General features: G+C 39.5%; 1 protein-coding gene across 2 annotated transcripts in view; it reads right to left on the bottom strand.

The window, feature by feature from the left end:
* Positions 1-414: 414 nt before the first annotated feature.
* Positions 415-12750, bottom strand: part of LOC117427871 (nuclear receptor ROR-alpha A) — a 243077-nt gene continuing 230741 nt past the window's right edge. For both annotated transcript variants that reach the window (XM_058995057.1, XM_058995058.1), the window contains 9 exons: positions 11147-11232; positions 9228-9369; positions 6516-6911; positions 5802-5923; positions 4913-5045; positions 3952-4059; positions 1948-2058; positions 1717-1829; positions 415-730 (listed from right to left, as the gene is read on the bottom strand). In XM_058995057.1, the coding sequence (XP_058851040.1) occupies positions 566-730; positions 1717-1829; positions 1948-2058; positions 3952-4059; positions 4913-5045; positions 5802-5923; positions 6516-6911; positions 9228-9369; positions 11147-11232 (1376 nt within the window). In that variant the 3' untranslated portion in view covers positions 415-565. The remainder of the gene's footprint in view (positions 731-1716; positions 1830-1947; positions 2059-3951; positions 4060-4912; positions 5046-5801; positions 5924-6515; positions 6912-9227; positions 9370-11146; positions 11233-12750) is intronic.

Genomic DNA, 12750 nt, shown 5'->3' with positions numbered 1-12750 from the left:
AGCCGTTATAGAAATGAGCACTGTCGTCTACATAATGCTGTTTAACTGTACAAAAAAAAAACCATAGTATATCCTGCATATTTCACAGAGGTTTGCTACTATAGCTGCAGACATGACCTGTAGTTTATATCATGGCAGTGTGAACATTAAAAAGAGGAATACAAGTCTCTATTGTAAAGCTCTATGCATAACCCTAAATGCTTGTTATTATTTTATTATAAAATGAGGCTTGTCAATTAGATATTCTTCAAGCAACTCACCTCAAGGAGTGGGGGTTAAATGTTAAAAGTAGGGCTAGAAAAAGGTCCACATCTCAAAACGGAAAACCATATGCATGGTAAAGACAAGTTCAACGTTAAATAATGTATCGTTATAAGCATTTCCTCTCCCTTCCCCTTGAGACCCCGTCCCACCCACCCGTAAAACAGAAGAGAAAAAATAATAATCCTCAAATGTGCAGCGTGTCGGCTCTCCTGGTGTGTGCAGGGCTCCGTAAAGTGTCTCAGATTCATTCAGCTCTGGTACTTCAAACATTCCAGACAATGTTCGCTTGAGAGAGCGGCTGTTACCCATCAATAGGCATCGGCTGCTCGAACTCTGAACTGAAGAGCTCCTTGTATAAAGGAGGGAAATGGGCACGCACAATGTCCGGGTATATTGCTTTGAACGCAGTCAGCTTCTCTGTATGTCTGCTGCACAGTGCTCGAAGTGTTGACACTTTGCATATCAACTGGAAATGAAACGGGAAAAAAATAGGTTATTCTACATGAATATCTTTAAGAACATAAGAAAGTTTACAAACGAGAGGAGGCCATTCGGCCCATCTTGCTCGTTTGGTTGTTAGTAGCTTATTGATCCCAGAATCTCATCAAGCAGCTTCTTGAAGGATCCCAGGGTGTCAGCTTCAACAACATTTAGATTGTATTGCATTTCAGAGGGAGGATCCGGGTGCTGTCCACATACGACAAGTGCAACAAAAGGTTTCTTTTGGCGATACCTTTAATAGAATCATCTGCATATGTATATAAAAGATTCACTGGCTTTCCAGACCACAAAGATCTCTTCCTCAGGTGGGAGGTGGAAACTGAGGGAAAGAAATGTCAAGTAGATATTCTGAGGCAGAGCTGACCTGTAGTACACCTTTGTGGTTGCAAGTGTTTTATATACACAGCTGAAGTTATTCAAAAGTATCACAAAAAAAAACTACCTTGTTGTACTTCTAGTGTGAAGGGTATATATTAGCAGTGGTCCTACCTTTTTTTAGGTTTGCTAGTCCTCTATTCATAGAGTGTTAAGTATCTGTTTGAAAGGATTCATTCAAGTTTGATATTCATTGAACTGTTTTAGATCTTTGTTGGCTTCTTTAAAAGTCTAGAACGGTTTCATGAATAGAAACCGTTATTCAAAAATGGCTATTTAAATTAGCCAGTGTTTCTATAACCAAGATCTATAAGGATTTAATAGTTTATTTAACCACTTCGGAGCCGGTTGAACACTGGCTGCTCAAATTCCTTGCACCTGGTAATGATAATACATCTAAAAGGATAGTCCTGAATCATTTATTTAAGAGGGTAGTTGCTTCAATTCTGAGAAGGCAATCTGTTCCAGCAACTGGCCATTGGAACAAATATTTCCTAAAGACAGTAGCAGGTATATAAAAATGTGGACAGGTTTAGAGTATACCAGTTCAATTGAATACAGTTTTGTAAACACTACCTTTGTTAGTATTCCATCCTCTCTGTGGTTCTTCTGCAGGACGTGTTGAAGAGCCAGCTGGATTTTCTGCTGAAGCTTCTCTACCTTTATCTTTTCTTGAAGCCAGGATCGGTCTAACGAGAACAATGGTTTGCAACCAGTTAGAAACACTAGAGAAGACAGTATATATTTTTGACAGCAGGTATTGGTTTAATTGCCAGTGAAAACAATGGTTGTGGTGTATCATCTTACCTGCAGACATCAACACAAACGCAGAGAACAACGCAATCTCGTCTTCAGACAGATGCAAAGAACACAAGTTTTTTCCAAACTCAAAGACAGAGCTGATCAAGTCATCGCAGCCTGTCAACAGAAATATGAAGAAAAGGCGCATGAATAAAAAGATACATGGTAATATTTCAAAAGACACAGGGCCCTATTTTGAAGAAACTGATCACAAACTCTAAGTCTATATCTATACCACGCTGTGTAAGCTCTCGCACTGCACAAAACCTGTCACTCAGTGAACCAATCAACATACTGTGGGAGAAGAAATGTACAAACCAATCAGGACATTCCTTTAAGTGGGGTCATGCCTGCAGCTTCGTTCACTGGGACTTTTATGCTGCATCACAATTTATTACTGCTATTTTAAACGACTTTCTCTGAAAAATGTATATGAATGCAGTTTTTAATTAGAAACGTCAGTTACATTTAACGCCACTGGAGGGCTCCTAAAACCGTTTATTTTATTATTATTTTTTTTTTCAACTACTGGTACTTAAAGTTTAAAATTGGGCCCGGTAGAAGTTTTTAAAGAAAATAAGCTTCACACTTCATTGTATTATTATTATTTTTTTAACTGTACCCAAATACTGTGTTTTTGTATTTTAGTTTCTTCAGTTCCTGTTGCCTGGCACAGATATTCATAATGCAAGCTAGATCAGCCAAAATGTCTGTATATTAGTAAGTACCAGCGCCACCTAGTGATATGCCACTTTGGTCAAGTTTACTTTTGTTTCTCAGGCAATACTCTGCTGTGCACTAGATGGCGATCAAGCCTTCATTTCAGAACACCACAATAGTTGAATAATTGTAACATGAACCACTCGAAACAAATGTGTTAAATAATAGCTCATGTGTAATTATAGTGGGCGACCCCACCTTTTTATAAGATTTGATTTACCCAAATCATATTCTGCCAGCTTCTGGTTACTATGCACTTGGGAATGATGTCACTTATCATAGCTTCTTATTAAACAAATGATCTGCAGTGCACAGAAACAACTGCAGCCCATCCTTACTGTACATCCTTTGCCCTAGGCCTCGTTCTGTACCGCTCAGAAGACTGCTTGTTAAGAGTGGCCATACTCAATTGCCAGTTAATAAAACAGCACTGTTCTTCACTATCAAAGTCATGCATAAGAAACCAATTAAAATGGCCAGACATTGTGCAAGGTTGGATTTCCATAGATTAAGAGATACTGGGCCTTCAATGAGTTGACACAGATGTTATTCATGTTGGAGGCAGTTGCCATAGACTAGTCTTATGACACAAATTCATGAACCAAACCCTTACGCTAGAAATTCTTATTTTATAAATGTTATCAGGATATAATTCTGATAACATGACATGTAATATCAGTTAATTAACTTAAAGAAACCTTAGCAGAACCACTAGCAGGCCAGCATTACCAAGGCAATGCATTCATAACAACAATAGTAGTTCTAATGCTGTAGCACAGTGGCAATTCCATGGTACTTGATTGGATGAACTGTGTGTATAACTTAATACAATTGAGATGCTACTGATAAGGGCTTTATCTTAAATTCTGAATTATTCTTAATTGTTCTTAATTGTTTTTGGATAAAGTACATCTCCATTGTGGACTGGATTCTAACCTTACTATATCTGTCCTGAGGAGTTACGACAAGATTGCGAGCACTTTTTTGAAATTGTAAATAAAACAATTATAATTATAACAGTAAATCATTAAACATGAAATAAACTTAGTTACAGGACAAAGAAGATGTTCTGAATAGTATTTCACAGTTACTAAAAGAAAAAAAAAACTTAACACATATAAATGTGCCTGCTTTTGCTTTAGTTTCAAAATAGGTCCCAGGGCCTGGCTATTAATTAGGGAGATCAAGCTGTGTATCCTCAAGCAACACCAATTCCTGTCTACCCAGGCAGAAAAACAAGGGTCAAAGGGTTCCCCTTTCTTAAAGGCTTCTTTATAAATATTTACTTACCTAATGCTTTGAAAACTTCTGGACCAGCATACTTTCCATCAAAATACACTGTGTTGTTCTGAGAGTCAAAGGCACGGCACATTCTGACCAATACAACCTCCAATGAACCTGGAAAACGCATACGATAAGGCTGAGTTCATGGAGACTTTGTGCGTTTTTTAGGACAGTTCAAGTTTCCAGTGACGTTTCATTTGTCTATCAGAGCTAAAGAAACCATTTGTGACAAATCCTTTTTTTTGGAACAGGGTTGGCCTGTCAAAAACAATTCCACCTAATCCATAACTCCATAATACTAAATTCCTTGCAGTCACTACAAACTAGACAGGAGATAGATGGATTGTACATAGTGTTCCTTTTTCAGGCTGGCAGGACCCTACAGTGGAAAGAAACCTAACTGGATAGGAAAACATTTAGCTGAAGAATACCAGTAAGCATCATTTTCCAGTACTGTTTGCTACCAGGACTGCTCAACAATATGCACCATCAGCATGGCCATAGTATGACACTATTAAAAAGGTACATGTGAAATAAAATGTCAGGGCTCTGCTTTCACACATTGAGCATGGAGGTGATCTGATCACCACAATATTGTTTACAGAGTTAGTGGTTACATAACTGTTATTTCCTCTGTCGCACAGCTGGAACAATCTTACGTCTTGCATTTGATGTAAACCAACAGGTTGTGGAGGAAATAACAGCTTTATTATCCTTTAGCACTGTTGTAACACAGCAGGGAAAGTAGTGTCATTATCCAAGTCTAAAATGGCAGGTCCGTAGCGTACTTTCCACAACTTCTTTTGTGCTTTTGAAAAGTACCGCAAAAGCACTGAACATTACATTAGGCCCAGCAACAATACAAATAGATAAAAAAATGTTAGCAACATTTTATACTTTTTGGTTGCTGATTTAAAACTCATTTGCAGCCTTTCGTAACAGCAGTATAAAGATTCTACTATCTCACCTGCTTTAAGAAGCACTATTTGATCATTCTGACACAGCTCCATGAAGCCATCAATGCGTTTGGCAAACTCCACCACATACTGGATAGCTTCTGTGATTTTGATTGCACACAGCTGCCACATGACCTCCCGGGGCTTTGGAGAGCACAAGAAAGATAGTCTAAGTTAACAATCTTGTTTGAAAAGAGAGGGGCTGACAGCTCTGATAACAAACAAAGACCATGATCTCAATTAGCTGCAGAGTTTATTTCAGACAAACATTGCATTAAGTTATTACGTTGAATGTAAGGACGCTAACCCACCGAGATTGTTGTGAAATGATGCTGTTTTTAATTGTTTAAAAAAAAAAAAAAAAAATTTGAACTCGAACTGAGGCAAAAGAAAGTTGCAACGGAGAAAAGAAAAAAAAGAAGCGGACTGCTGTCATTTTCTTTTAAGGCCACAACACAGGCATTGTTGTTTCATAAACAGGAAGTAAGCAGATTTATTTATACAGATGGATAACTTGGCACACCGTTTTCCTATTGAGTTTGAGTTAAATTTTGTTTAATTCGAGAAAATGAAGACCTATGAACACCAACACAATAGCCTACTTCGCTAGAAAAAAAATTGAACCGGTATTAACCAGGATTTCATTTTGTTCAAACTGGAAAGGAATGAAATCAGCCGTTCGGAACTTTCGGAACCGGAGCCGAAAATTCTGGTTTTGCGCACCACAGCGACCCCTACTGGCCTCCACAGGTCAGTAGCTTGACAATATCCGCTACTTTGGTTCATGGATTGAAAAGAGGTAATTGTCGATATGGATGAAGGAGAGTATACAGGTATTACGATGAAGGAGAGTATACAGGTATTACAAGTATTACAAGCATGTGTGTCCCAGCATCGCACCTTGCTCTGGTAGTTCTCCATTTCTTCCTGCAGGAATGTCTGCCAGGTCATTTGCTGTAGTTCCTCTCTCAAGTACTGACACGTTTCCATGTGTGACTTGGAGATATTCTGTGCCAAATGTTCTGGAGAAAAAATAAATAAAAAAGACAGATTAATGCAGACTGCCCATCAGGGATATTCTCTTGGTTATAGCACACATTGCACACACATTGCACCTCAGTACATATTGTACCTATTGGTTTTTACAACGAGACCCTATATTTAAGCAGAATTGTAAGTTTTAAAAAAGAAAATATGTATAATATTCCTGTATAAGAAGAAATGGGTTCCATGACATAAAGGGGTCTGGTTCCCTTCAAGAATAGTTTTTCAGCAAGAGTCGCCTGTCCAGTGGAGATACACATGTATATATAAAAACCTTTTGATCCTGGACCAAGCTGTTTGACATTCCCCATGGAAATAAAGGTCCTTATTGCTCCTGGAATGCCCGATTTGGAAATTTCAATGTATTTTTCCTGTTTCAGCAATTTCTTAGCAGAAAAGGGACCACAAGGGAAAATAAAAATGATTTCCCCTGATATCGGCACCTTTGGATTTTGATTGGCCCTAATTACTAGACACTAATTAGGAAAAAACTATTTTAATGAGCCTCTATGTGAAGAGGCTGATGGGCTATTGCATTATACTACCCCACCACTGACAGAGATGCCTTACCTAGCTCTGCCATTGACACTGTGGGAGAGGTGTCCCCATTTGTGAACGAGCAGTACGGAAAGAAACCAGAACCCGCGGTGAAGTCACAGATGGGTTCTGGTTTGATCCCGTTGATATCCAGCCCAGACTGGTCAGGTGAAGGCTGGATATCCAGGTAGAAGCTGCTGACTGCAGAGTCTGCTTTGCTGCCGTCTGGGGTGTGGCCGTCAATGTAGCTGCTGAGGTCATCGTGCAGCTCCGTCAGCCCATTGGTGGAGAGGTTGTAGGTGGGCGTGAGTGGCTCGGCCTCTCCGGGCTGCTGTTGGTGATCACGCTGCTGCTGTTGCAGTCGATGCTTCTGCACTTCCGCATACAGGCTGTCTCGTTGTTTCTTAGACATTCTGCCAAACTTGACGGCTGAAGAGCGAAACAAAGGGCATTTTTTTGTACACTACAAAAATAGTGATGGAGAAAAGAATTCACCAAATTGTCATGTCAAATACACTGTTGCACAAAATAACTGCAACACTCGGGTCTAATGGATTTCATCAAATATTTTAAACATAGGTACAAAACAAAATCGCAGAAAATGTGAACAAAAATACAGATCAAAGAATCATGATAAGTTTTCAGTATGAAATGTGACACACTGTCAAAATGAAAACATTACAAAGTTAGTATCGGGTATGACCTCCTTGAGCATTAACACAATCCTGGCAGCGTTGACGCATAGACCTAATCAGTCTATGGATAGACTGCTGTGGGATGTTCCACCACTCTTCCTGTGCAGCTGCAGCCAGCTGGCGAAGGTTGGCCAGTCACGGTTGTCTCCTGTGGATGGCACTGGCGATTTGGCCGCACAGATGTTCTATTGGACTCAGGTCAGGAGAAAAAGCTGGCCACGGCCAGACCTTGACATTGTTTTCTTGAAGTCATGCAATTGTAATCCTAGCACTGTGTGGTCTTGCATCGTCCTGCTGGAAAATCAACACTTCCGGATTGGCTTGCAGGAAAGGAAAAACTGTTGCCTGCAGGACTTCGTCAATGTATCGCTCAGCAGTAAGGTTGCCTTCAATCTGCACCAAAGGCGTTCTTGTGTTAAAAGAGATTCCTCCCCACATCATCACACTTTCACCACCCTACCGGTTGGCTTGAACAACGCAATAGTCAACATAACGCTCATCACGACATCTCCACACACGTTGTCTTCTGTCAGGTCTGTGATGTGCAAAACAGCATTCATCAGTGAATAAAGCACTCCACCACTCTCTCTGCCGCCACCTCAGATGTTCTCTGGCCCACAGAAGACTGAGATTTCGTCTCCCAGCTGTCAACATGTTACCCCTGAACGGCCTCCGAGCATGCAAATCATTTTCATGCAGACGGCGAGCTACAGTCATTCTGCTGATGTGCTGGTTATTTCTTACTGGAATTTCTAGTGCTGTAGCCACTGCAGTCTGAAAGCGATTATGCAGATGGATCAGTCGAATGTGACGGTCCTGGGCCCGTGTGGTGACCCTCTGCTTTCCAGGTCGTGGCCTGTCCCTCACAGAGCCGGTTTTCTGGTTTCTCTGGACTAGTCTGCTGATTGTTGAAGCAGAACATCTCATTCTCCGGACAACCTCTCACAGACAGGCAGCCTTCAAACATGTCGATAGCAACCAGGCGATCTTCATTACTCAAGCGGGGCATGGTCGTATCTTTCGCTGTTCTTGTGTTAAGTAAACTCATGTCTTTTCGAATGGCTATTTATACAGAGTCTTAATCAACTAATTTTGGCTATTTTAACTCAACTCAGATACCAGACACTGAGTACCTGACGTTTTTATGAAATCACATGACTTGAGCTCAGTATTTTGTTATCCCAAGAAACCATACTACTCAAACAATCAACAAACCTGTCTGCTCACTATTTAAAATGTAAATAACATTATGTATGTGCCCAATGAGCTATTGATGTAAAACTTAGAATGTTGCTTTTTCATTGTGCATCAATGTAGGTTTAAGCAATACCAAATACAAAAGAAACGACCAACAAATATGAACTGCAATTAGAAAACTTACAAAGATAACTGATGATTTCGGCAATTTTATTAAGTGTTAACGTTCAAAATTTTAACATAGTAATCATACTTTTTATTATTTGTTATTTTTAATAGCTTCTATTGTATAAGGATAGCAGCGACATGATTCAAATGTAATCCTAAGTTATGTTGTTTATTTCTATAACCTTAATACAAGTTTACCACATTTGCTATGTGTTTAACTTATATTTACCATGTTTTACCAATATTAACCAGGTTTTTTTCTCCTTCCAAAAAAAAAGATAATTAAAGTTGGATAATTAAAAAAAAAAAAGCTTCTAAGTTTCTAAAACAGTGCTCTGAATTTAGTAAGCAGTGCAGTCTGTACTGTAATATACCAAAATGTTTCAGGTACTTGTAAAAACAAAGCAACTACATAACTTTTAACATTCAGAGATGACTAACAGGTTAATGGAGATAAATACTAATAAATAAATTCAAATGTGTACACATTTAAAAGTGTAAAAAGCCAGATGATGTAAATTTACAAATTGTATTTGTCCTGCCTCTGTATGTAGACAGTTAGGTGCTACTTGGGCTGAACCAATACCAATACCAAAGCAATACCAATATCAGCACTATTATTGGTATCATTATTTGAGTTCAGACTGTGCATTGGTGTTTAAATTCAAGGACCCTTGCTGCTTACCATCTCGTGACATTCCCACAGTGAGACACTTCTGTAGACGGCAGTGCTGGCAGCGGTTGCGACTGGTCCGGTCGATCAGACAGTTCTTCTGACGAGGACAGGAGTATGTGGCGTTGCTCTGCTGACTTCTCCTGAAGAAGCCCTGGGGTATGACACACCACAGAGCTTTACAATAACAGAACTTCAGAGGAGAAGAGCCACGGTTACACAGCCTGGCTGAACTTCGTAGCAGCCGGCTTTAAAGGTGCTGCAGTGTCCACACCGTTTTAAAAGTATCTTGCACAATCTTAGCACTATACAAAAATAAATAAAACTGCATGGAGCTTGCAGATTCTTATTCATAGCATCCTACTGCTGTAAGCAGCACCAAGACCCTACCTGGATAACCCACGCAGGTTTATTCTGGCATTCTGTCCCTGAAGGTGCCTATTAAAAGGGTAAGGAGTATTGTATAAACTATTTGTGTATCACTTTGTGAGCAGTTTCAGTCCTACCACATGCTGTAGCTTTTACCATGCTTTAATCTCTTATTAGAAAGCTAAGGGGCCCGCCCAGTGGTGTGTTTTGCTGAGGTCATGACTGTCATTTAGCATGTTTCGTTCACGGAGCAGTGAAGGCTAAAGCGCTGATTTGATGCTCTATCTTTTGACAATTTTGTACTTAATGAATTGATTCTAGCAGATCATTAACATAGCCCATTTGGCTGTTCAATACACATATGTCTTAATTAGTTGCTCATTGGCTGTTTAATTACAAGAAAACAGCTGACAGCTGCCAAGTTGCCTTCTAATGGCTGCCATTATGAAACGGGGGTATAAAAGCTGCTGCCAAGCAGGACTTTTTCATAATGCTGTGATTTATAGTTAGAACTCCTGTACTTACACATGCCATTAAGTGCAACTGAGCCTAGAGTAACAGTCATTAAAGACACATTTCAGCAGTTTATTGCAGTTTTTTTCATATTATTATTTGTACTTGTATTATGGGTGTAGAACACTGTGTTGACAGGGGCGCTGTACTTTAGATCAAGTAAAAAGCAGAACAAAGGCATTGCATGTCTGCTTTAGGAATACTAAATCACTTGCTTGTTGTAAAATCCTGGCAATTCCATAAAGATTAGATTTTCACACCCTGAAATGGGGACTTCCATGGTAATGCGTATATTGCAGGAGTAATGTGTATATATTCTTTTTTTTTTTTTGTATTTGTTTGTGAATTTAATACAATGACACACACTGAGGCACCATGACAGCTTCCCCCCTCCCTACTCTGCCAACTCACTTCAATGCTGGTCAGAGCTTCAATACTGGACCTCTCTCAAGCACAGACTGACAAATATGCCAAATTGTGTGGTGGTTTTGTGATATGAAGATGAGACCACTAAAGTCTCCTTGCCCCCTACAACTGCTTCCCCACCCCAGGGAGAAAAAAATATTGACTGTCGTTGAGACTTAACGAGGGAAACTGTTGTCCCTTAGATTGAAAAAGTGATAGACAGTGGGCAATAACGGTAACTTTTTCAACCCAAGCAGATTTTTCCACAACAAGGTAAAAACTTCAGTATATATTTGCCTTATTAAACTCTTATTAATCCAATATTCATCTAGAGAAATCTGTGACTGTAGACTGTCCGCCATTTTGTTGATGTCACAGGGCACTCAACTAGACTGCTTTCTTTGGCACCAGCACAAACTATTTTTGGTAATGTAACCCTGCATCATCCAATTGGGATGTGTGTTTCAATCTAAGGGTTTAATAAACTGTACTAAATACTTAAAAGGTAAAAATTTTTGATGCGGTCAAATTTGACCAAATTCACAATGGGGTGCCACATTGTTATCAAACTAAAACACCACAACAGAATCCTACAAAGTTGTGATTTCAGCATGGATGAGGCACACATTTTGCATAAAGCTTACCTTGCAGCCTTCACAAGTTATAACCCCATAATGGATTCCTGATGATTTATCTCCACAGATCTTGCACGGAATAATTTCGATTTGAGCTGCAAGAAAAGAAATTGGTTTCTGAATCACATTTCCTGTTATCTGTCACATCAAACAAATACACCCAGTTTTACTTTTGTTAGGCCCTTTACCTAGTTAGCATTTTTTATATATGCAAGCCTCCCTAAGAGTCAGCCAGCTTATTCCAACCCCCTGAGACTCCCAGTCAGAACCTAACCATCAAGCTATTACAGTTTAAACATGGACTGACTTGAACAAATGCGAAAATCCATTCAACTTTGCAGAACAATTCTAGGGTGGTTTTGCTCTATTACTTTGGGGTCACATGATACGCTGCACATGGTCAAACGTTCAATTTCTAAATAAGAGTAATTTGATTCAGGAAATCTTGTTCTGAAGCCTACAAGCACACTGCTTGGCCTATGCCTTGAAATAAGACTGCTCAATCTTTTTCAACTTGTGTTCTTTCACAGCATTAGATAAAAACAAGGGCCTGGCAGGCAGCCAACATCCATCAAGTCTCGTAGCTAAAGAGCACCTGACCACAGGGTGTCAGAAGATGAGCTTTCTGGCTGACCCAGGCAGTATCAACATCTAGTTTTTCTTTCCTGTAAAAGGTGAAGTACTGTCTGCAATAGAGATGGTTGCCCTGTGCCGGTAACATTGACAGACCCACTTCCGTTTTTACCCCCATGAAAAGCTGCAAAGCTATACTGAAAGACCTTCAACTTAGTTAAGGGGGTGACACCCTTATACATTTGACTGTAATACCATGATAAAATCATAGCAAGGTGTTACTGGTGAAGCACAGACAAGAATGGTACATCACAGGTAAGTGTGATACAAAAAACATGGCTAGCCAAGGTATGTGCATAGCATAAGCAAGATAAACGGCAAACTTAAAGACATCTACAACTTTGAACAAAGTCTCATACCTCACATGTAAAAGTCTACATCCAGCTAATGTTTATGTATTCAAGGTTTAACAGATGGGGCATTAGCCTAACCTCATCATTACCCAAACTTCTTACATCAAATGAACCTACAAATGAAAAACGGTGCTTTCAATAGGTAACTATGTGCTACAATTGCTGAATGCTGCTATTAACCACCAAGATGCAAGGCCACGGATATTAAAGAAACCACATGCACATGTTTCCAACACATTTCTGAAGCAGTTGTTCTCTGACACCAAGCAAATGGTTTTATAATATGAAGCTTTTATTGTGGGTTCAAATACAGCTACAGTATATGGCACTGTTTAGTAGGATTTGGAACTGGCCTGAAGTCAGAAAGGAATCATTCAATAGATAAAAAAATAAACCAATCAAAGCTAACCACTAGTCTAAGAGAAGCATCTTTCTCAACTTTCTTTCAGTTTCAATGAAGCAGACACAGCCACACAGACAGTATATTTGGGTGGTTTATAAGTCACGAGACCTATGCCAGAGAAAACAACATGTACCGCAGAGCAAAGGAACTGTGCTATACAAAAAATAAGAAAATGTCAATACAAAAATAATAAACAGGAATAACTAGCATCCAAAACACCTGGC

This window comes from Acipenser ruthenus, chromosome 21 (assembly GCF_902713425.1).
Source record: "Acipenser ruthenus chromosome 21, fAciRut3.2 maternal haplotype, whole genome shotgun sequence".
Taxonomy (NCBI): Eukaryota; Metazoa; Chordata; class Actinopteri; order Acipenseriformes; family Acipenseridae; genus Acipenser; species Acipenser ruthenus.
This window is presented reverse-complemented; position numbering and strand designations above follow the sequence as displayed.